Raw genomic sequence first — 25549 nt, 5'->3', positions numbered from 1 at the left:
TAAAGTCACAGGATACAAAATCAATGTACAGAAATCTGTTGCATTTCTATACACCTATGATGAAACAGCAGAAAGAGAAATCAAGGAATTCATCCCATTTACAATTGCACTAAAAACCTAACCAAAGAAGTAAAAGATCTTATGCTTTGAATACTATAGAACACTTATGAAAGAAATTGAAGATGACACGAAGAAATGGAAAAACATTCTGTGCTCATAGATTGGAAGAAGGAATATCATTAAAATGTCTATATTACCCAAAGCAATCTACACATTTACTGCAATCCCTATCAAAGTACCAACAGCGTTTTTCACAGAGCTAGAACAAACACTCCTAAAATGTGTATGGAACTACAAAAGACCCCCTATCGCTCAAGCAACCTTGAAAAAGCAAAGCAAAGCTGGAGGCATCACAATTCCGGACTTCCAGTTATTTTGCAGGGTGATAGTAATCAAAAAGTATGGTATTGGTACAAAAACACACAGAAGAGATCAACAGAACAGAATAGAAAACCCAGAAATGGACCCATAACTATATGGTTAATTAATCTTTGACAAAGCAGGAAAGAATATCCAATGGCAAAAAGGCAGTCTCTTCAACTAATGTTGGGGAAACTGGACAGCTACATGCAAAAGAATGAAACTGGATCACTTTCTTACACCATACACAAAAATAAATTCAAAATGGATGAAAGACCTAAATGTGAGACAGGAAACTCAGAATCCTAGAGGACACAGGTGGTAACCTCTTTGCATTGGCCATACCAACTTCTTGCTAGATATGTCTCCTGAGGCAAGGGAAACACAAGCAAAAATAAACTATTGGAACTACATCAAAGTAAAAGCTTCTGCATAGTGAAGGAAATAATCAACAAAACTAAAAGCAACTTTTGGAATGGGAGCATATATTTGCAAATAACAGTTAATCTAATAAAGGATTAGTATCCAAAATTATAAAGAACTTATCAGGGATCCCTGGGTGGCGCAGCGGTTTGGGGCGTGCCTTCGGCCCAGGGCGCGATCCTGGAGACCCAGGATTGAATCCCACATCGGGCTCCCAGCTCATGGAGCCTGCTTCTCCCTCTGCCTGTGTCTCTGCCTCTCTCTCTCTCTGTGTGACTATCATAAATAAATAAAAATTAAAAAAAAAATTAAAAAAAAAAAGAACTTATCAGCACCCAGCTCAACACCCAAAGAACAAATAATCCAGTTAGAAAATGGGTGGAAGGGCAGCCCAAGTGGCTCAGTGGTTTAGTTCCACCTTCAGCCCAGGTCGTGATCCTGGAGACCTGGGATGGAGTCTCACGTCGGGCTCCCTGCATGGGGCCTGCTTCTCCCTCTGCCTCTGTCTCTGCCCCCCCCCCTTCTCTCTCTGTGTGTCTCTCATGAATAAATAAATAGAATCTTTAAAAAAAAAAGAAAATGGGTGGAAGACATGCATAATGATCAATCATTTTTCTAAAGAAGACATACAGATGGCTAAGAGACACATGAAAAGATGCTCAACATGGCCTATCATCAGGGAAATACAAATCAAAATCATGATGAGATACTACCTCACACCTGTCAGAGTGGCTAAAATTAACAACTCAGGAAATAGCAGATGTTGGTGAGGATGCAGAGAAAGGGAAACTGTTTTTACACTGTTGGTGGGAATGCAAACTGGTGTAGCCACTCTGGAGATCAGTATGGAGGTTCCTCAAAAAGTTAAAAATAGAACTACCTTATGATCCAGCAATTGTACTACTAGGTATTTACCCAAAGGGTACAGAAGTACAGATCTGATGGGGTACATGTACCCTCGATGTTTATAGCAGCATTGTCAATAAATATATAATGGAATATTACTCAGCTATCAAAAATAATGAAATCTTGCCATTTGCAACAGTGTGGATGGAGTGTATTATGCTAAGCGAAGTAGGTCAGTCAGAGAAAGACAAATACATACCATATGATTTCACTCATGTGGAATTTAAGAAACAAAACAGATGAACATAGGGGATAAAAGAGAGGCAAACCAAGAAACAGACTCAAGTATAGAGAACAAACTGAGAGATTCTGGAGGGGAAGTGGGTGGAAGGATGGGTTAACTGGGTGGGTTATCACGGAGGGCACTTGTGATGAGCATTGGGTGTTGCAAGCAAGTGATGAATCACTATATTCTACTCCTGAAAGTAGTATTACCCTGTATGTTAACTAACTGGACTTTAAGTAAAAACTTGAGACTATAAAAAGAAAATTTTAAAGAGAAAGGAAAAGAATTTTATTCAAGCCCAAGTTAGGACAGCTGCCTGGATACATAATCTTCACAAAGAAGAGAGTACTTTGGTGAAGGAACATTTGGTGCAGGGTTGTATATGTCTTTTACATAAAGGGAAACAAATCATAGTGATGAAGGACATTCCTGAATGTTACAGATTTTATCTTATGATTTTAGCATATGTAAGGCTGTGGGACTTTAATCTTAAGGGAATCAGGGAGGTTTATTTTTCTTATCTTTATGTTTGGAATACTCCTTTTGGTCATTTTTTTTTAATGAAGCAGATATGCAGTAGGTACTCTAGGCAGCAATAGGGACTATGCTTTGAGGTTTTGCTGAGCTATTTTGACCTTAGTGGGAAATGTTGAAGTATAACTTCCTGGAAGCTTAAGAGCAGGGCCCCACAAAAGTTAAAAGGTGAAAATTTCCTATATCATTTCCCCCTTTAAAAAAAACCAGAAACAACAACCCTTTTTTTTGAGTAAGCTCTACACCCAGTGCGGGGCTTGAGCTCATCATGACCTTGAGATTTAGAGTCATAATGGTCTCCTGGCTAAGCCAGCCAGGTGCCCGACATTTCCTTTTGATCAATAATCTTTCCTCAGGAAGCAATGATGATCAACTTTATGTTTTTGTGTCCCTTGATGTCAGGGTGACTGGCTTGTCTGCCCTGGGTCCCTTAAGTCCCTTGTTGCTAGGTATGAATATATATAAATTTTATATATTATTTTTTTACCTAGGGTTTCTTATTGCAGGGAACTTATTGTAATGTAAGTGGTGGGAAGCTTAAAATTTATATTATGTTCTCTATTAAGTCCATTTGGCAAACAAACATAATATGTGTGCTTGGCTTAGGTTGTCTGGTTTTGCATTTGGTAATAGCATTTATGACAAAGATACATGGACAGTAAAAGAATTCCATTAAGTACAATTTGAAGGAATCAATGTGACATTGAAGTAGACATGGATAGGAGAAAACCCCAAAGAATCCTCTATATACATCTTGATGAAAGGATGGGGAAATTTATGATTATTTATGAGGAAAGCAGGAACATGTGCATCAAGCAAACATATGTTCCCATGTTTACTTTGGGGAGGGGGAGTTAACATCAAACATCAGAACTAGAGAAAATTCTGTCCCTGACCAGGAGGTTATCTTAGGGCTATGCATATGCTCCAAGAGCTGGTATAGCCTGGATGGGCTCATTGGCTCAGGTGTGGAATGCAGGGCTTTGCTGTTCCTAGGCAGGAACCGTATTGGCTGACCTTGAGTCCAGGCTTTTGCAGAGATAGCTAGTAAGTTTGTTGGTGGGGTCTGAAAAGACACAATAGCTGATGAGGGGGAAACAGTTCTCTGAAAAACAAGCTTTAAACTTTCTGCTAGTTTTAACTTCATTAACACTGTGGGGCACAGTTTCAATTCTTCTTTGAATTACGGTCATTTCTCTTTTTTTAATTTAAGTTTTTTTATTTTTTAAACTTTTAAATTTTTAAAGATTTTATTTATTTATTCATGAGAGACACAGAGAGAGAGAGGCAGGGTCACAGGCAGAGAGAGAAGCAGGCTTCATGTAGAGAGCCTGATGTGGGACTCGATCCCTGGATTCCAGCATCACGCTCTGGGCCAAAGGCAGACACTCAACCGCTGAGCCACCCAGGCATCCTTACGGTCATTTCTCAGCCTTGAATTGGGATGATGAACTGTCTGGGTACTTCTTTATCTCCTCAGGTGAAGTAGCTTTTGGATAAAGAGCAGTTTTTGTAAATCTTAGCTGTAATATGCCTATGTGCAGAGTTAAGAAGTTTTTCTGTTGTTTTGTTTTGACCTATAGGTCACAGCCACAAGGGAAATAGAAGCAACATGGAGTCAGACAGGCTAAGGTTTTCTCTGTTATAATTCTCCTTTGTCAATCTTCTATTCCATTTTTGTGGAACATGGGCAGAAGTCTGTCTTCTGTAGCTGCTTCAAGCTGATTTAAGGCACAGTGGGGCTTTTGAATAAAAGGATTTGACATGGTGTAGGACATAATTTTTGGTCCCTTGTTTTAATGGAGGGGGTATCAGAGGTAGTTGCTCATCTGAGAACTTGGATCTTTTCCTACATCGTTTGGCACTATATACGATCATTAACTTTATTCTGAAATCTGTTCCGAGCAATAGTAACAATGTAGTTAAACCCAATATTTTCATTCCCTCTAAAATTGGTCTGATACCAATGGGTATCCAAGAGCATATCAGTAAGTAGTCCTGGCCACCTTGAAAAAAAAGAAGAGGGGTGTGGTGGTCAAGAACCTGTTGTAGCCAAGTGGCTCAGTGTTTGATTTTATTTATATGGGTTCTTATTTCCGAGGAGGAGGTAATATGGGTGTGGCAAGTGGTATTAGCTGTCATATAAATTCTGCCTTGTTCGGCAAGCAGTCAGGTAAATTACTAAGAGACATTTCTTTGGAAACCAAAGAAAAACCCGTTAATGGTTGGAACAAATTTTAAACCCAGTAACTGAGTCCTGAGTGCTGCCAGTGAGATTTCTAGACATGGGGCTCAAATAGAAAGAGAGCCGGCAGCAGCAATCTGATGGTTTTTTTTTTGCTTTATTGTGAGCATGTCTCTGGTGATCCTTCTGAGTGGCCCACAGAGCAACAGGCACTGAGATTGTTTAGATATTCTAGTATATATAGTCTACTATGTAAATATGGCAATTTCTCTAAAGTTTATCTCAAGTTGTCTAGCTTCAGTTTGCAGGGCTTCTAGTGAAAGGGCAGCTTTCATTCTTAATGATTTTAAGATAAGAGAATGGGAGAGGATTAGAAGCCTTAGAGAGTCATTGCCAGATATTTGAGGAAACCAGAAGAATTCAGGATCCAGCCCAGTTTTACAAGCAAACAACAAATGCTCAGAGATAATTAATTAGAACTAAATCTAATTCTTTATTTAGAATTCAATACACAAAAGTGTATTATTAAAATGTAATTTTCACTCTAAAGTGACTTTCATTCCTGTCAGAGATAGCCAAATTGACCAATTTGTAAAGTAAGTCCAGTTTTAACAAACGTGGCTTAATGATTTACGGAAGTACAGCAAGAACAGTAATTGAGCAAATAGGTTCTTTTAAAATCTACTTTTTAGGAACTTTTATAAGGAATTTCAGATTGAGCCTTTAATACTTTTTAAGATCAAGAGCCAAATCAAATATACGCCATCAGATTGTACTGCAGTATCTGTAGATTTGAGTAAATTCCTCTCTTCTTGAGGTCCTCCAAATATCCTAGGTTTCCTGCAACTGTCAGGAAGTGACATTCTTTACTCACCTGGTAAGGCTGCTGGGAACTCTGTAAGCAAGGTAGCAGGCCAACATCTCCAAATGGGGTTTATTGGTTTCATATAGTCAACCATGCTTCCTTAAAGTTGTCTGGTCATATTTGAGTCTATGTATGTCTCTCAAATATGACATTCCAGTCAAAGCCTTGGTATCATAACCAGTGTTTCCAGTAACATGGAGAATAGAATCTTATTGATCTTATGTAAATAATTATAAATGCCACAAAAACAAGAACAATCACTGAGAGTTTCTATATTCTGGAGGGTTCAGGTAGGGAGAAAAATGTTTTAATATGCTCACAAAATAATATTTTATTATATTTTTGTAAATCATAAGTATGTTAAGAGAAGAATATTCCTTAAATCTGGAAGGGCAGAGCCAGCAGTTTTAAATCAGAGTTGTGAAAACTAATTATTTTTTCTTAATTCATTTAGTCCCATTGTTATTTTTGTTTTTTTTTGAGTGTAGTTTCTTTGTTAGAGCTAGGGATTCTTAGTTTAGTTTTGTGATCTTAAGGGTATCAGAAACCTGTAATTGTCAAAAGTCCTTTTTGTGAATCTCCTTGAAGTTGAAATGCATTTGCAAGAGCATCAGAATAATAATTGTAAATGACAAAAGACTCAAATGGACCTGGTTAAACATCTGATGAGAGTTCATTATAATGCGATTAACAAGGAAATCTGGTTATTTCTGTGATATACAACACTTTAACATTTCAATAATTAAAATTTTAAGGGATCCCTGGGTGGCGCAGCGGTTTGGCGCCTGCCTTTGGCCCAGGGCGTGATCCTGGAGACCCGGGATCGAATCCCACATCGGGCTCCCGGTGCATGGAGCCTGCTTCTCCCTCTGCCTGTGTCTCTGCCTCTCTCTCTCTCTCTCTCTCTCTCTCTCTCTCTGTGACTATCATAAATAAAATAATAAAATTAAAAAAATAAATAAAAGCTTACTTTAGGGGATCCCTGGGTGGCGCAGCGGTTTGGCGCCTGCCTTTGGCCCAGGGCGCGATCCTGGAGACCCGGGATCGAGTCCCACATCGGGCTCCCGGTGCATGGAGCCTGCTTCTCCCTCTGCCTGTGTCTCTGCCTCTCTCTCTCTCTCTCTGTATGACTATCATAAATAAAAAAAAAAAAATTTAGAAAAAAAAAATAAATAAAATTTTAAGTGATGACAAAACTTTAGGCATATTAAAACTTTAGGAATTTTTAATAATTTTTGGAATGTTATATAGCATTTACCCATGTAATATAACCTAAGAAGGTTTATCATATTTGTTTGACAATGTTTCCCATGTAATCTGACATACCAAATAAACAAGCCTAATCAGTCAAAAAAAAATCTTTATTTAGAATTCAAAATTTCAGGAAGTTTGTTAAAAATATAAAAAAATTTTAAAGCACATGCCTCATAGAATTACAGATCATTGTAAAACTTAAAACTTAATGATCTATTTAACCAAAGTGGTAATGAGAGAGTCTATAGAAAGTTATATAGTTCTTAGCAAACCTCAGCTTCTTTAATATTGACAAGTTTTAGTTTTCTTTCTTTATTTATTCATGAGAGAGAGAGAGAGAGAGAGGCAGAGACACAGGCAGAGGGAGAAGCAGGCCCCTTGCAGGGAGCCAATGCAGGACTGGATCCCAGGACTCCGGGATCATGCCCTGGGCCAAAGGCAGGTGCTAATGTAATTAAAGACCTGATAAAAACAAATATAGAAACTTTTTTTTTTTTTTAAGATTTATTTATTTATTCACGATAGACATAGAGAGATTGAGAAGCAGGCTCCATGCCAGGAGCCCGACGTGGGACTTGATCCCGGGACTCCAGGATTGTGCTCTGAGCTAGAGGCAGGCGCTAAACCACTGAGCCACCCAGGGATCCCCCAGAAACTTTGTTTTATTGGTCAGGTAAAGAAAAACACTTTGTAATTTCTTATCAAGAGCGGACCAACAATCTAAGAAAACCTTGTCTTTTTTAACAGAGAGAAAAACCTAATTTTCATTTTATACCACTTTTTTCATTTTATTTCAATTCCAATTAGCTATCAATTCCAATTAGTAATTAATTAATAAGAATTCCAGTATTATTAGTTTCAGGTGTACAATATAGTAATTCAGCACTTCCTCATAACACCCGGAGCTCATCATGACAAGTGGACTCCTTAATCCCAATCACCTATTTAACCCCTTCCCCTGGCCTCTTTCCCTCTGGTAACCATGAATTTGTTCTCTATAATTAAGAGTCCGTTTCTTTTCTTTATTCTTTCTTTTTTTAAGATTTTATTTTTAGGGATCCCTGGGTGGCTCAGGGGTTTGGTGCCTGCCTTCGGCCCAGAGCATGATCCTGGAGACCCGGGATCTAGTCCCACATCGGGCTCCCTGCATGGAGCCTGCTTCTCCCTCTGCCTGTCTCTCTCTCTGTCTCTCATGAATAAATAAATAAAATCTTTAAAAAAAAAAAAAAGATTTTATTTTAAGTAATTTCTACACCCAATGTAGGGCTCCAGTTCACAACTCTGAGATCAAGAGTTGCACACTCCACTAACTGAGCCAGCAAGGAGTCCCAGCCATCTTCCTTCCCTCCTTCCCTCCCTCCCTCTTTCCTTCCTTCCTTCCTCCCTTCCTCCCTCCCTCCTCCCTCCCTTCCTCCCTTCCTTCCTTCCTTCCTTCCTTCCTCCCTTCCAGCAGGAGAAGAGGCAGAGGGAGAGAATATCCAAGCAGACTCCTGATGAATGTGGAGCCTGATGCTGGGGGTGGAGGGCTCAATTTCGCCAGCCATGAGATCAGGACCTGAGCTGAAACTGAGAGTCCAATGTTTAACAGACTATGCCACCCAGTTGCCCAGGAGTCTATTTCTTGATTTGTCTTTCTTATTTTTTCCCTTTGCTCATTTGTTTTGTTTCTTAAATTCTACATATGAATGAAATCCTAGATTTGTCTTTCTCTGACAATTTTGTTTAATGTAATACTCTCTAGTTCTATTCATGTCATTGCAAGTGGCAAGATTTCATTTTTTATTGCTGAATAATACTCCATTGTACACATACATTACAACTTCTTTATCCATTCATAAATCAATGGACACTAGGACTGCTTCTATATTTTGGCTATTGTTAAATGATGCTGCTATAAACATAGGGGTGCATGTGTCCAGTTGAATGAGTGTTTTTGTATTTTTAAGTAAATACCCAGTAGTGTGATTACTGGATAAGGTAGTTCTATTTTTAGCTTTCTGAGGAACCTCCATGCTGTTTTCCAGAGTGGCCGCACCGGTTTGCATTCCCACCAACAGTACTAGAGGGTTTCCCTTTCTCCATGTTCTCATGGAAACCTGTTGTTTCTTGTGTTGTTGATTTTAACCATTCTAACAGGTATGAGGTGATATTGAATTGTACTTTTGGTTTGCATTTCCTTGATGGTAAGTGATGATGAATATCCTATCATGTGTCTGTTCACCATCATTGTTTTCTTCATTGGAAAAATCTCTGTTCCTGACTTCTGCCTATTTTTTAGTTGCCTTAATTGTTTATGGGTGTTGAGTTGTATCAATTCTTTATATATTTTGGATACCGACCCTTTATCCAATATGTCATTTGCAGATATCCTCGCTCATTCTGTAGGGTTGGTTTTAGTTTTGTTGATTTTTATCTGCAGAGCTTTGCTGTGCAGAAGCTTTTTAATAGTTTAATAGTTCCCAATAGTTCTTTTTTGCTGGTGTTTCTCTTGCCTCAGGAGATATATCTAGAAAAGGGTTGCTAGGGCTGATGTCAAAGCCTGTGCTGTCCTCTGTGTTCTCTAGGATTTTTATGGTTTCAGGTCTCATATTTAGGGCTTTCATCCATTTTGGATTTATTTTTGTGTATGGTATGAGAAAATGGTCCAGTTTCATTCTTTTGCGTGTAGCTATTCAGTTTCCCCAGCACCATTAGTTGAAGAGACTACTTTTTTTGCCATTTGATATTCTTTCCTGCTTTGTTGAAGATTAATTAACCATATAGTTGTGGGTTCATTTCTAGGTTTTTTATTCAATTTTTATCTATGTGTCTTATTTTTGTGCCAGTATCATACTGTTTTGATTACCACAGCTTTGTAATACAGCTTGAAGTCCAAATTGTGATGCCTCCAGCTTTGCTTTTCTTTTTCAAGATTGCTTGGGTTATTCAGGATCTTTTGTGGTTCCGCATGCATTTTAGAATTGTTTGTTCTAGCTCTGTGAAAAATGCTGTTGGTATATTGGTAGGGATTGCAGTAAATGTGTAGAGTGCTTTAGGTAATGTAGACATTTTAAAAATATTTGTTCTTCCAACTCATGAGCATGGAATGTCTTTCCGTTTCTTTGTGTCATCTTCAATTTTTTTCATCAGTGTTTTATAGTTTTCATAGTACAGATCTTTCATCTCTCTGGCTCGGTTTATTCCTAGGTATCGTATTTTTGGTGCAACTATAAATAGAATTATTTTCTTAATTTTTCTTTCTGCTGCTTCATTATTGGTGTATAGAAATGCAGCATATTTCTGTACATTGGCTTTGTATCCTGTGACTTTACTGGATTTGTGTATCAGTTCTTAAAATTTTTGGGTGGAGTCTGTCAGGTTTTCTATATATATAGTATCATGTCTTCTGCAAATAGTGAAAGTTTAACTTCTTCCTTGCTGATTTGGATGCCTTTTATTTCTTTTTGCTGTCTGATTGCGGTGGCTAGCATTTCCAGTACTATATTGAATGAAAGTGGTGAGAGTGGACATCCTTATCTTGTTCATGACTTTAGGGGAAAAAATTTTCAGTTTTTCTCCATTGAGTATGATGTTAGCTGTGGGTTTTTCATATAAGGCCTTTATTTATTATGTTGAGGGATGTTCCTTCCAAACCTACTTTGTTGAGGGTTTTTTTTTTTTTTTTTTTTTTTTTTTGTTGAGGGTTTTTATCATGCATTAGTGTTGCACTTTGTCAGATGTTTTTTCCACGTCTATTGAAAGGATCATTATAGTTCTTATCCTTTCTCTTATTGATATGACGTGTCATTTTGATTGATTAGCAAATATTGAAGCACCCTGACAACCCAGGAATAAATCCTACTTGATTATGGTGAATTTTTTTTTTTTTGATATATTGTTGAATTTACTAGTTGGTTTGCTCGTCTTTTTTAGAGGATTTCAGGGAAATTGGTTTGTAGTTCTCTTTTTTTTGGTGGTGTCTTTATCTGGTTTTGGCACCAAGGTTATGCCTCATAGAATGAATGAATTCCTATTCTACTCTTTGGACTTGTTTGAGAAGAACAGATATTAACTCTTTAAATGTTTGGTGGAATTCACCTCTGAAGACTGGTCCTGGACTTTTGTTTCTTGGGAGGATTTTTTATTTTTTGTTTTACTGATTCCATTTCTTTGCTGTTATGGGTCTGTTTAAATTTTCTATCTCTTTCTGTTTCAGATTTGGTAGTTTATATGTTTCTAGGAATTTGTAGGAATTTATATGTTTCTAGGTAGTCTGATTTGTTGACATATAGTTCTTCATTATATTCTCTTATAATTGCTTGTATTTCTGTGGTGTTGGTTGTCATTTTTCCTTCCTCGTTTGTGACTTTACTTGTTTGGATCCTTTCTTTTTTTCTATTAATAAGTCTGACTATGAGTTTATCAATTTCGTTAATTTTTTCCAACAACCAGCTCCAACAACAGTTTCATTGATCTGTTCTGTTGGGGTCTTTTTAGTTTCTGTATCATTTATTTCTGCTCTGATCTTTATTACTTATGCTGCTTTTATATTTTGTTTTTTGTTCTTCTTTCTTTTTTTTTTTTTAAGATTTATATACTTGACAGAGAGAGCAAGAGAGAGCAAGAGTGTGAGCAAAAGCAGAGGGAGAGAGAGGCCCACAGAGGGAGAGGGAGAAATAGGCTCCTGCCAAGCAGGGAGCCTGATGTGGGGCTTGATCCCAGGACCCTGGGATCATAATCTGAGCAAAAGCAGATGCTTAACAAACTGAGCCACCTAGGTGCCCTTGTTGTTCTTTTTCTATATCAGTTTATTTTTAAACTCATTTATTCTGATGTTAGTCAGTCTTGACCATGTATAAAATAAGATTCTTTTCTAAAGATTCTTCTTCACAAACCTTCTACAACTTTCCTTTTCTTTCAGACTTTGTCTTAAACCTTTCTTTTTTTCTTTTTTAAATATTTCATTTATTTATTCATGAGAGACACACAGGGAGTGATAGACATAGGCAGAGGCTACCCCCTGCAGAGAGTGTGATGTAGGACTTGATTCCAGGACCCTGGAATTACAACCTGAACCCAAGGCAGACCACTGAGCCACTGAGGTGCCCCATTTTTTTTTTTTTTTTTTGAGAGAATGAGAGAGAGAAAGCAAGAAAGTGTGAGCAGGGTGGAGGAGGGAGAGAGAGAGAGAGAGAATCTCAAGCAGACTTCATGCTCAGTGCAAAGCCTGACATGGGGCTCAATTTTAGGACCTTGAGACCATGACCTGAGCCAAAATAGAGTCAGATGCTTAATTGACTGAACCACCTAGGTGCCCTGTAAGCCTTCTCTCTATAAAGCAATCAGTCTTATTTTAGGACATAATTACTTTCTTTTCTTTCAACAAAAATGCATTATCATTTCATTTATTTATTTATTTATTTATTTATTTATTTATTTATTTATTCACGAGAGAATATTTATTCTTTTTTATAAATAAAAAAGATTTTATTTATTTATTCATGAGAGACACAGAGAGAGGCAGAGACATAGGCAGAGGGAGAAGCAGGCTCCATGCAAGGAGCCTGATGTGGGACTCGATCCTGGGACTCTGGGATCATGCCCTGAGTCCAAAGCAGACGCTCAACCGCTAAGCCACCCAGGTGTCCCATCATTCTTTATACCTATCTCCCACACCTCCTATTTTCCTGCAAGAGTTGCTTGCTTTCTCATTTTTAGCAGTCTTAATTACATTTAGCAGATTTTTTAAAAAAGATTTTATATTTAAATAATCTCTATACCCAACATGGGGCTCAACTCAAAACCCTGAGATGAGGTCAAGAGTCACATGCTTTATTGACTGAGCTGGCCAGGCACCATATATTTAGCAGAATTTTAACTCTCTCTCTTTTTTTTTTCTTTAGAGTACATATGGGAGGGGCAGAGGGAGAGGAAGAGAATCTTAAGCAGGCTCCACACCCAGTGTGGAGCCTGATGTGGGGCTCAATCTCACAACAACTCTGAGATCATGTCCTGAGTGGAAATAAAAGAGTTGGATGCTTAACCAACTAAGCTACCCAGGTGCTCCCAGAATTTTAACTCTTAGAAACCTTAGTCTCCAGTGAAAGTTAAGTAGTAACTAATTGTGTACTATTATACTAGTATTCTTCAGATTGGCAAATTTATGAATACATTTCACAAATTTTAGAAATGTGTTTTTTCATGGTATAATATATTTTTAAAAATTTTGTTTATTTATTCATGAGAGAGACACACAGAGAAAGGCAGAGACATAAGCAAAGGGAAAAGCAGGCTCCCTGTAAGGATCCTGATGCAAGACTTGATCTCAGGACCTCTGGATCACGACCTGAGTCAAAGGCAGACATTCAACCACCGAGCCACCCAGGTGCCTCCATAGTATAATTTTTAATAAACCATAAAACATATTTACCAGCTGACCCAAGTATCTTAGTTTCTCTGTGATAAGACAAAAGCAGAGACCTTTTGTTTAGTAATAAATGTTTCTGTATTTTATCTTATTTGGAAAAAAACGGAGATATCAATGAATTCAACCCAATTTTTCATTTAGCTGAGCAAAACTAAAGTTTTAGGTTACCAGAGATTTTAAAAGCTATAAACCTTTTTATTTAACCTAGTTACTCTTAACCATTACCCATGAAAACTTCATGAGACAGGGATCCCTGGGTGGCGCAGCGGTTTGGCGCCTGCCTTTGGCCCAGGGCGCGATCCTGGAGACCCGGGATCGAATCCCACATCGGGCTCCCGGTGCATGGAGCCTGCTTCTCCCTCTGCCTGTGTCTCTGCCTCTCTCTCTCTCTCTCTCTGTGACTATCATAAATAAATAAAAATTTAAAAAAAAGAAAAAAGAAAACTTCATGAGACAAATTCAATTATCATTTTAAGTCATTTTTGCTGACAAAGTGCAGCAGATACAACATGAAGTTAATAAATTCAGTAGAATAAAATCTGATAATCTGCATTATATTTGATGTTGATAACTACAAAAACATGTTTAATTAAATCAACAACTTTTGGGGAGAGGTTTCTTTTTTTAAAATTTAAATGCAGTTGATTAACATATAACATATTATTAGCTTCAGAGGTAGGGTTCAGTGATATTTCAGTTGTATATAACACCCAGTTCTTATTACATCATATACCCTCCTAAATGCCCATCACCCATTTTTCCCATCCCCCGCCCCTGGCCTCCAGCAATGTTCAGTTTGTTCCCTCTGATTAAACATTTCTTATGGTTTGTCTCCCTCTCTGATTTCATCTTATTTTTCCTGGATTGGTTTCTTTAGTAACCAGAATCATGCTGTATGTATTATTCTTTGATGTACTTGTTGTAGATGTTCTTAGCCTTAAACACTCCTTTTATCCATTACATCTTCCACAGAATTAGTGTCACTATTTGGGTTGCTTCATTCTGCTGTTATAATTATGCCCATTTTTGTGCACAAACTTGAGCACAGGTGCTGGTAAGGGTGTGTTGACTTGGCATCAAGCAGGTGGCCAGCAGTGCATGTTGACTTGGGCAGGAGGGCGGTTGAACTGTGGGCTTGGGACCAACAGGTTGATGGAATCAGGGCATTGTGTGTGGAGGGGATGTGGTTGGTTTTGCTCCTGGTCATGAATTCCTTTAACTTTCATTTTTCTGGGAAACCATCTCTCCTTCTATTCTGAATGGAAGCCTTGCTGAATAGAATATCCTGGGCTGCAGATTTTTTTCCTTTTAGCATTTTGAGTATATCATGCTGCTCCCTTCTGGTCTGCAAAGTTTCTGCTGAAGAATCCACGGATAGCCTTATAGGGTTTCCTTTGTGTGTAACTGCTTTCCTTTCTCTTGCTGCTTTTTTTTTTTTTTCTTGCTGCTTTTAAAATTCTCTCTTTATCATTACTTTTAGCCATCTTATTTACTTTGTGTCTTGGTGCAGACTCTTTGGGTTGGTTTTGTTGGGTACTCTCTGTGCTCCTAGTTCTGGATTTCTCTTTTCTTCCCCAGATTCAGGAAGTTTTCAGCTATTATTTCTTCAAATAAATCTTCTGCCCCATTTTCTCTCTCTTATCCTTCTGGGTCCCTATCATGTGACTGTTATGCTTGACAGTGTTGTTGAGTTTCCTGGATCTAGTCTTGTTTTTTTCCCCCCTCTCATCTGCTCAGCTTGATTACTTTCCATTACTCTGTCCTCCAGTTGCTGATCTGTTCTACTTCCTCTTGTTTGCTATTTATTCCAGGTGAGTTAATTTCATTTAGTGAGTTCATTATCTCTAATTGGTTCTTTTTTAGGTTTCCTGTCTCTTTGTGGAGGGTCTCATGGAAGTCCTGCACTCCTTTCTCAATTCTAGCAAATATCTTTATTTTTTTAAATAATTAAAAGAAATCTACACCTTTATTTACTTTTCATTAAGTTTATTTTTTAATATTTAATTTATTTATTCATGAGAGACACAGAGAAAGAGAGAGAGAGAGAGGCAGGGACACAGGCAGAGAGAGAAGCAGGCTCCATGCAGGGAGCCCGATGTGGAACTGGATCCAGGGACTCCAGGATCACGCCCTGGGTCCAAGGCAGGCACTCAACTGCTGAGCCACCCAGGCATCCTGACTTTTCATTAAGTTTAAATCCTTGAGGGGTATAGCATCACATGGATTCTCTGGCCAATGGTTTTAGCAGGAATGTTGCTTTGGAATTTTGCACGAACCATGCCACTGTTTACATAAGCATGACTTACTTCTTCCTGGATTACTCTGGTTTTGTTTGGTTTGCCACGAGGAGTCATGGTGTTGTTCTTTGCTTTGTACACATAAGCACATCTCTTGCACAGATAGAACTCATTTTCAGCTCAAGCATAAACATCTTCGATTTTAAGAAGAGCTGTGTGCTCCCTCTGCTTCTGGAGACCCCGCTTAGAGCCAGCAAACATGGCCTTGGACCACAGTCTTCTACACATACCGTTGTTTTAGGAGTCCTGTTCCTAGCTGGTCTCCACAGGCTCCAAGATGGCAGAAAGAGAGCTCTAGCGAGTATCTTTATGACTATTACTTTAAATTCACTATCAGATATATTACTTATCTCCATTTTGTTCAGGTCTCTTGCTTGATTTTGTTCCACTCTTTCATTTGGGATATAGTCCTGTCTCCTCATTTTTTCTGTTGCAATGTCTGTTGCTCGTTTAGGAAAGTTAGCTTTGTCTCCTGCACTTGAAAGTAGTGGCTTTATGAAGAAAAGGTCCTGTAGTGCCCCACAGTGCAGTGTCTCCTTCTTACCTGTGTTCTCTGTAAAGCCAATTGTTCCCCACTGGCAGTTTAACTTGGGCCTCCTGTGAGGAAATCTGAAGTGCGCGGTTTAAGTTCAGGAGATCCCTCAGGTCTCTTTATGGTGATGTGGGAACTTTGAACTTCATAAAGAGGTGACCCAGCAGCTTGGGGTGCTTTATGCTCTTGGATAGTGGGGGTAGGAGGAGCCAGGATGGGTGGGGCAGGAGGCACCAGGGATGGTATAGGAGCTGGCTGTTTCAGCAGCCCGAATGGTGGTATAGGAACAGGAGGAGGGGGAGGTGGAGGCAGAGGTGGTGGCAGAAGTGGCCAGGGTGCTCCTGGCAAGGCCAGAGGCAGATTCCAAGTTTGTACTAACTTTCTTTTTACTTTATCTCCTGTCTCTCCCTCTTGCAAAACAGGCTTTTTCTCTGGTTGCTTTTCAGCCCTCTAGGGCTGGGGAGGTGGGAGAGCAGACAGTGTGGGTTGGGCACTGGTTTTGGTGCTTGTGTCTGTTGGGGTGGTTTTAGGATTTTCAGTGTTTGCCTGTCTTCCTCCCCCATTTCCTCATTATTTTGACCCTTGGGAAGGGGGTCATTATTTTGACTACTTGACTTATCTCTTTGGACCATCAGTTGGGTTCCTTCCCCTGAAGCATCTTTATTATGGAGTAGTAGAAAAGCCTGAATGTAAGGAATTTTATCTCAGATCATGTGAACCTGAAAAACATTTGAGCCATTTATATCTTTGAGTTTTAGAATGCCCAATTTCTACAAGCTCTTGCCTTTAATCTAATTAAATAGAGCTCCTTTACAAATTAATTTTAGCATTACCATCTGGAGGTAGAGAAAATATCTCATTTGTAGCACATATGGGCACATATACAAATGAGATGCAGATAAAATTTAACCTGTTTCAGTAATATTTGTGGAGAGGATATTAAAAAGCCACTTTGCAAATATCTTCCTTTTATTAAAGCAAATCTGAATGCAAAATAGCATTATAACTTATGGATCTTTTATTTATTTTTTAAAAGACTTTATTTATTTATTCATGAGAGACACACAGAGAGAGAGAGAGAGAGGCAGAGACAGGAGCAGGCCCCCTGCAAGGAGACTGATGTGGGATGCCATCCCAGATCCCGGGATCATGCCCTGAGCTGGAGGCAGATGCTCAACGGCTGAGCCACTCTGGTGTCCCGTAATTTATGGATCTTTTAAATAGTTATTTTCTATTTCCAATTAGAACATGGTCAGTTTTGTCCACTGATAGCAACAAACAAACCAAATGAAGACCAGAGGGGGAAAAGAATCCCATAAAAATCCCCAAAAGAAGCCCAGAATACCTTTGTGAGCATTGGTTCCTCCGCAAAAGCCAGGCGTTTCACTGATTAAACCAAACGGTTTTCTAGTTTCTGGCTGCTTAGTCCTACAGCTGGCTTTCTCTAATTGTATACACAAGAAAACTAATCCAGGCATGTCAAAAAAACCCCATTTGGGATCTGAGACTCAGGTTATCTTTAAATTTTCCCATTAGTAAGCACTTGCAAGTATATGCTCTACAGGTATTATACATAGAACCTGCCAGAGTTTCCTGTAGGTGGTTGTTGGTTTTCCGGGGGCTATTCAGCTTTTGAAGCCTGGTTCCTCATTCCTTTTAATTTCAGTTTTATTTTTAGAATAAGGTTTGAATAAGATCTAAAGATACTAAGTGTGGTGGATCAAGAGGGCGCTGCTTGTGAGTTACTTTCAAAAGGCTGTGATACACCTGCCGATGCATCTTAGATTCTCTCAGTGAAGCCTAAGACCATTGAAGGGGCTGGGACACTCGGATGACCAATCTTTATGTGTACATCCCTAGACGAGCCAGTCATTAAGTACCTTATGAGATGGGATATTCCTGTGGGACCCCTATAGGTCTTGAAGAGCATTCTCTGACACTTCTGCTAGGCTTTTGGTCACTAGAAAGCTTCATTTAGCCAGAAGGAGCAAATATCCCTGCTCTTTAGAGCTGAATGATTCAATTTTTCATATTTCTAGCAAGAAAATTTACTCAAGCCTTATATTAATAGTATACCCATTAGTATAATGCCAAATTAAAACAACCAACACATCAACTCCAATCCCTCTAGGTTATTCCCACCTAGGGAACATTCCCTGTAACCCTCAACAGCTTGAATAAAAGGACCACCAGCTTAAATTAAGATGGTCCATACATCAGGAGATCTCACCTGATACTTCTGTTGAGGTGCTGAGAAATCAGAGAGGCACAAAGGGCCTGTGCTGGTACCCAGGGCTGAGTTCCAGAGGACCCCCAGGTAATCTCACGAGAGTTGCTGTCCACCAAGAAATGTCAATGCAAAATGAACAAACCTTTAAAAAAATTTTAAAGAGAAAGGAAAAGTTTTATTCGAGCTCAAGTTAGGACAGCTCCTCAGGGTATATATCATCTTGACAAAGAAGAGATCGCTTTGGGGAAGGAACATTTGGTGCAGGGTTATATGTATTTTCTACGTAATTAGTTACAAATCATTATGCTGAAGGACATGCCAGAAAGTTCCAGACTTTATCTTAGGCTTTTAGCATGCACAAGGATATATGATATTGTGGGGAACCAGGGAGGTTTATTTCGTTTTTTCTTATTTTTATGTTTGGAATATTCCTTAGTTATTTTTTTAATCTTTTTTTTTTTTTAATTTTTATTTGTTTATGATAGTCACATACAGAGAGACAGAGAGAGGCAGAGACACAGGCAGAGGGAGAAGCAGGCTCCATGCACCGGGAGCCCAACGTGGGATTCGATCCTGGGTCTCCAGGATCGCGCCCTGGGCCAAAGGCAGGCGCCAAACTGCTGCGCCACCCAGGGATCCCAGCCTTAGTTATTTTTTTGAATAAAGCAGACATACAGTGTGTACTCCAGGCAGAAAAACAACCTTTGCTTTGAGGTTTTGCTGAGTCATGTTGACCTTGGAGGGAAATGTTAATGTATAGCTTCCCATGGAATCCCGGGAGCAGAGCCCACAAACGTTAAAAGTTGAAAATTTCCTTGATCATTGACTCCTTAAATATCTGTTCAGCTTTTTAGCCTCTAGCAGACTCTTTCTGCCTGGTTTTTTGAATTTTGCCCATGTGTGGAATTTGCCTTGATAGAAAAGAGCACAGAATGTCGACTTTGCCTTTGTGTTCCCTGCTTTCCAGGATTTTGGCTCTGCAAGTCCTGACTGCTTTGGTTACTATCATCAGAGAGAACTCTTCAAATAGTTGCATCTTACATTTTATCTATTTTTATGGTTATTCTTAGGAGGATGCTTGGTTTGGAACAGCTAGTCTTACACATAGTTTCACATAGTCTTAATCTAAATCTTTTTAAGGGGCCTTTTATAACTTGTCTAATCAAGCCTTTTAAACTCCTTTTAAAAATTAATACTCTGTTTTTGTTTTAAATTCTTCACCTGCTTCACTGTTAGTTTGGTTTTCTTAATCATTTTTATACCTAATTCTAAATCTTCTTAGAATTTAAATATATCCACCCATTATGGAAATGATTATGTCAGCCCAAACAATTTTGGAGATTATTTTCTTGGCTGATCAAGGGAGCATAACAGCCAGGGTTATGAAGTGCTATAAATTCAGAGAAATTTCTCTTGCCCCTGTCTGCCAAGGTTAATCCCCTTTTTGTAATAACTGTGTCATAAACTCCAAAATTAAAACAAAAGCGGGATGATCATGTGGTCTGCCCCTGATCTTGCATTGTCTCTTAAAACCAGGCAAGTCTGTCTCCCATTCGCCTTTCTCCTGCTTCATGAATTTTGAGTAATTTTCATACTCTGTATTTACTTACTAGATGTTGAATTGATAAATAATTGGAGTTTATGCACTCAGAGTTCTGTCTGCCTCCCTAATACCATTCCCATGGTTGTTCTTATCACTGTGATATGGCCTATTCATTGGAAATGGAACTATATATTGCATTTAAAAAAATGCTTAATAGTATAATTGAACCCACTATATCTAAAATTTATTTTCGGGATCCCTGGGTGGCGCAGTGGTTTGGCGCCTGCCTTTGGCCCAGGGCGCGATCCTGGAGACCCGGGATCGAATCCCACATCAGGCTCCCGGTGCATGGAGCCTGCTTCTCCCTCTGCCTGTGTCTCTGCCTCTCTCTCTCTCTCTCTGTGACTATCATAAATAAATAATAAAAAAAAAATATTGAAATGGGGCCTTCAAGGGCATAAAAAAATAAAATTTATTTTCAAAAATTGTTTTTAAAGATTTTATTTATTTATTTGAGAGAGAGGGAGAGAGAGAGCACTTGTGTGCATGCATGCATCCAGGAGGTGGGGAAGGGGCAGAAGGAGAGGGAGAGAGCATCTGAAGCAGACTCTGTGCTGAGCATGGAGTCCATTGGACCCCATCCCAGGACCAAAAGATCATGACCTAAAACCAAGTGTCAGATACTTAACCTACCGAGCCATCAGGTGCCCCCAAAATATTTTTATTTTTTCTATTTTTTTCAAGATATTGTTATTTAAGCATATATAATCAGTATAAAAATGACTAATGAAGTTATTTTACATTCCTTTAAAAAAGTTTAGGTCTTCATTTTTATTTTTTAAATTGAGATATAATTGACCTATACTGTTATATTAGTTTCAGGTGTACAACATAATGATTTAGTATTTGTATATATTGTGAAATGATTGCCACGATATGTCTAGTTAACATCTATCACACACATTTTTTTCCTTGTGATGTGAACTTTCAAGATCTGCTATTTCACCAACTTTCAAACATACAATGCAGTGTTATGTGTAATTATGTATAGCCACCACGCTGTACGTTACATATTTATTTTATAATTGGAATAGCATACCCAAAAGGACTTGTTTTAAGTGTACTGTTAACTGGTATTTACAATCTTATATCAGGACTATCAACTTAACTGTTGCTTTTCCCTCTACAGAGAGGCAGAAACTCTCCAGATGTCTTCTAATAATGACCCAGTTTGTATCCCAATGTCACAAAGAAGCACCAATGACCTCTCCAGGATGACCTCCAATGACCTGAAGACATCTACTGAAGTAGCCGTGTTAAGTTTTCATAACATTTACTATCGAGTAAAAGTGAAGAGTGGCTTTCTTCTTGGTCGAAAAACAGTTGAGAAAGAAATACTAACAAATATCAAGTATGTGCATAAACTATTAAAATAGCTTTATTGACATACGGTGAGCTTCACAGGTTTTGCTTATTGCAAATAAAGTTGTTAGGAGACTCTGGGAAATGAACTAGAGGTGGTGGAAGGGGAGGAGGGTGGGGGTTGGGGTGAATGAGTGACGGGCACTGAGGGGGGCACTTGACCGGATAAGCACTGGGTGTTATTCTGTATGTTGGCAAATTGAACACCAATAAAAAATAAATTTATTATTAAAAAAATAAAGTTGTTAGGAACCTTTGTGTGCAAGTCTATACAGACATACAGACACATGCTTTTATTTCGTGTGGCTAACCTTGGCGTGAAATGATCAGGTCACATATTAGGCATATGGTTAACTTTAAAGGAACTGCCAAACCATTTTTAAAGTGGTTGTTCCTTGTGCATCAACTTTTGTTTGAGAAACCAAACAATGTCATTTAGTTTCTTCTGGGTATGCTCTGTGGTTCACTAGAAAGCGACTGGCTGTATGATATACTCGTTTTTGGTCATGGGGATATCATTGTCATCTCTGAGCTTCAGTCTTCTGACCTGTGAAACAGAAGATGTGCTGCTGTTCCTTATGAGCTAGACACTTTTAGGTCCTTACGTACTTTATGTCCTGTATGTTCTAGATGCAAGAGTCAGGTAGTTGAAACGATAGTATATTGTTTTGAATATACTTGTTTTAAATGAGTGGTCTGTTTTTATGTACCATGTTTGTACCATGTACTTAATGCTTTTCCCCATTACACAGGCAGACAGAGACCAATATAGCCTAGCCTAGCTAAAGTTACACGGTTGAAGTCCAAAGTGATAAGAAAAATTAGGAACTGAATCACTATGCTTAATTTTATTTTAAAATCCCAATCAGTACCAAACTATGATTCATTATTTTTCTTGATACTCCCATTGTTCCTGATTTGGTTGGTGGGAGACCTTTGCTTTTTTAAACTCATTATTTTGACATGTTCTCTCATTTGAGTGTGTGTGTGGTTTGTTTGTTTTTTTTTTTTTTTTTTTTTTTGGCACAGCAAGAAGTTTCAGACTCCCTGAGTACTTACCTGCTTCAGATCTGGAATCAGCTGTTCTTCCTTTTTGTGAAGGATGTTACAGGCCAAGATCTGGGTGTTTGGAATGTTTATTACTATTGGGATGTCATATGTCCAAGGACTTCTCTCAGTGGTTAGGCCTAGAGAACATATGTGCAGATATATGTACACACATGTGCCTATGCGTGTGTCTAAAACTTTTTTATTTAAGGTTTTATTTACTTATTTATGAGAGACACAGAGAGGCAGAGACGTAGGCAGAGGGAGAGGCAGGCTCCCTGTGAGGAGCCTGATGCGGGTCTCGATCATAGAACCCGGGGATCATGACCTGAGGTGAAGGCAGATGCTCAACCACTGAGCCACCCAGGCATCTAAAACTTTTTATATCTATCTGTGTATATAGATTAAAACCTATGAGTTCTCAGGCAGCCCCAGTGGCGCAGCGGTTTAGCGCCGCCTGCAGCCCAGGGTGTGATCCTGGAGACCCAGGATCGAGTCCCACATCAGGCTCCTTGCATGGAGCCTGCTTCTCCCTCTGCCTGTGTCTCTGCCTCTCTCTCTCTCTCTCTGTGTCTCTCATGAATAAATAAATAAAATCTTAAAGAAAAAAAGCAACTATGAGTTCTCATTAATGCCTAAATTTCTAATCTAATACCCCCATGGTTCTTTCCTCATTTTTATGTTTGTAAAACATCTTCTCAAAAAGTGAAAACCTTGGCTCTCGTTATCCTTAATATATTTACTAATGATTTGCTCACTTCTCTTGTTCTTTAATATAAGTGATTACCCTATCCTTCAGCTGTCACCTCTCTTCCTCTCATCTCCCTTCACAGCCTGTATTCTCTTACAGCTCTCAAGTTTTTCCTACTTCTTGACATTTTTTTTTTTTATTTTTTTATTTATTTATGATAGTCACAGAGAGAGAGAGAGAGGCAGAGACACAGGCAGAGGGAGAAGCAGGCTCCATGCACCGGGAGCCCGACGTGGGATTCGATCCCGGGTCTCCAGGATCGCGCCCTGGGCCAAAGGCAGGCGCCAAACCGCTGCGCCACCCAGGGATCCCTATTGAAAACTTGTCTTTTCATTTTCCTGTGTTGTTTATAAAAATGCAGAGACTCATTCAACAAATTTTAAATGTCTGTTAATGTCTGCTTGACATTATGCAACACGCTATTGATATAGATACGTCCTCTGTTCTCAGAAATCTTCTAGACTAATGGTGTATTGAGACAATAGAGCACTTCACTGTATTCTATCATGTATTCTATCATGATAGAGGGATTAGAAGACACTATCAGAGCCTCTAAGCTTAAATTAGAGGGCCAGGGTCATGAGAGAGAATGAAGAGTGTGCTATAGGTGTGTGTGTGTGTGCGTGTGTGTGTGTGAGTGTGAGAGAGAGAGAGAAGAACAGGGTAGGGAGAGAAGGTGCTCCAAGCAGTGGGAGTGGCATGGACTTCTCCCTAAGATGAGACCAGAGGATTAGCCATTGTGCACTAAAATGTAATAGATATGACATGAACTCTTTACTGGTTTTCACTTAATGTATTCAGCATCTAGTGATCTACCCACCGTAGACCCTTATGTTGCATGCCATTGTAGGGTGGAGGATAACATGAGATGACATCATTCTTGTTGAACAAGGTTTTATAGTACAGTGAGGGAAACTTTCCTGAATGCAAATGCTTTAAGCAATAGATAAGGGTGGGGAATGAGTTTTGAGGGATGATAGTAGAGTTGAGGGCAGGGTGAGGAAATAAGGGAATTGTAGACCATAAACCAGAACAGCGGTCAACAGACTTTTGGTAAAGGACCTCATAATAAATATTCTCAGCTTTATGGGCCATACATCTGTGCTGCAACTACTCGGTTCTGTCATTGTAGCATGAAAGCAGCCATGGACATAAACGAATGAGTGAGGCTCTGTTCCAGTAACACTTTATGAAAACAGAGAACAGGTGACCAGCTCTTATTTGCTGATCCTTGGACTAGAATGTAAACTCCATGAAGTCTAGGACTTTGTTTTATTCTCAGTTATGTCCCATGTCCTAGAAGAGTGCCTTATTGTACATAGCAGTCAGTGGATAATTGGATAATTGTTGAATGAATGGAGGGAGAATTAACCATTGCTCCCAACTGGAACTCTTTTCTTGCACTTGTGATTGTACATTATTGTTTTCTGTAATGCTAGAGTTTGGTGCCAAGGTAAGTCCAACTTAGGGACCTGAAAAATTGTCCTAGAGCATTCACTTTCAATTTTGGGTTAATCATTTAGGATTGGTTGGTCTTTATTGGAGTAGATCTTTTAGAAACCTGGAAAAGTTTTCTGACAATGAAGTCTTAGTGCATAACAAGCTTATTTCTGGTCATTTTAAAAGCAGATACTGGGTAGCTATTAATAAAGAAGATGAGTCAAGAGCTACATATAAATGTGTCTGGAAAGTTCAATCAACCAAGTGTGTCTTTTTACATTTGACGGCCGGGTTACAGGGAGAGGGGGAGGGGAAGAGGTCACTGAAAGAATAAGAGGTCTTTCTGTTCTACAGCTTGTTCCTGACTTACCAAATGCATTGTGTTTGTCCAGTGTTCGAGTGAGAGGCACCTCAGTTAATGAGCTGAATGAAAGTTACCTTTCACCTAGCATCCACCAGCCGTTTTACAGTTGTGACAATTTAAGCACAATAGTCAGTAATGCTGAGGTCCTCCTCTGTTGAAGCACTGAGGTACAATTGTGTCGTGAAGTTTATCACTCACAGTTGTATAATTATAGAATTGGCTTCTGTGAAATCATTACCTGGAAATGAAATAGGTTTCAGCTTTGGAATAGATAAACTATTTTTTTTCTGAGGAATAGATTTTGATATATCAGTTCTGAGAGAGATGGGTTTAGACACCAAGGTTTTGAAAGGGCTTTTTCAAGTCTATTTCATTGTGTTTGTATGCCTGAAGAGGCCCTACTCTCTCTCTCTTTTTTTTTTTTATAATATATTTTTAAAGGATTTTATCTATTTTCGAGGGGAAGGAAGGGCAGAGCCAGAGGGAGAAAGAGTCTTAAGCAAACTCTGCACTGAGCATGGAGCCCAGCACTGGACTCGATCCCACAACCCTGGGATCAGGGTCTGAGCTGAAACCAAGAGTCGGGCACCTAACTGACTGTATCATACAGGTGCCCCTGGAGAGGACCTACTCTTAATTCTCCTTTTTCTAGTTTTTTTCTCTTTACCAGACTACTGGTTGCCTTATCTTCAGGATAAAATTCA

At 38.9% G+C, this 25549-nt stretch overlaps 1 protein-coding gene and 1 pseudogene across 4 annotated transcripts in view; one reads left to right on the top strand and one right to left on the bottom strand.

Moving 5' to 3' along the window:
• The window catches only part of ABCG2 (ATP binding cassette subfamily G member 2 (Junior blood group)), a 144493-nt gene that overhangs the window by 77069 nt on the left and 41875 nt on the right, over nt 1–25549 (top strand). For 3 of the 4 annotated variants that reach the window (XM_041757892.1, XM_041757893.1, XM_041757891.1), the window contains exon 2: nt 21011–21232. In XM_041757892.1, coding sequence (XP_041613826.1) covers nt 21030–21232 — 203 coding nt within the window. In that variant the 5' untranslated portion in view covers nt 21011–21029. Of the gene's footprint in view, nt 1–7468; nt 7487–21010; nt 21233–25549 lie in introns of those variants that run through there. The other variant, XM_041757894.1, reaches the window with a different exon arrangement.
• LOC121492746 lies at nt 15318–16293 on the bottom strand (annotated as a pseudogene).

Source organism: Vulpes lagopus, chromosome 6, assembly GCF_018345385.1.
Source record: "Vulpes lagopus strain Blue_001 chromosome 6, ASM1834538v1, whole genome shotgun sequence".
Classification (NCBI taxonomy): domain Eukaryota; kingdom Metazoa; phylum Chordata; class Mammalia; order Carnivora; family Canidae; genus Vulpes; species Vulpes lagopus.
The sequence above is the reverse complement of the archived record's forward strand: the minus strand, read 5'-3'. Positions and strand labels throughout refer to the sequence as shown.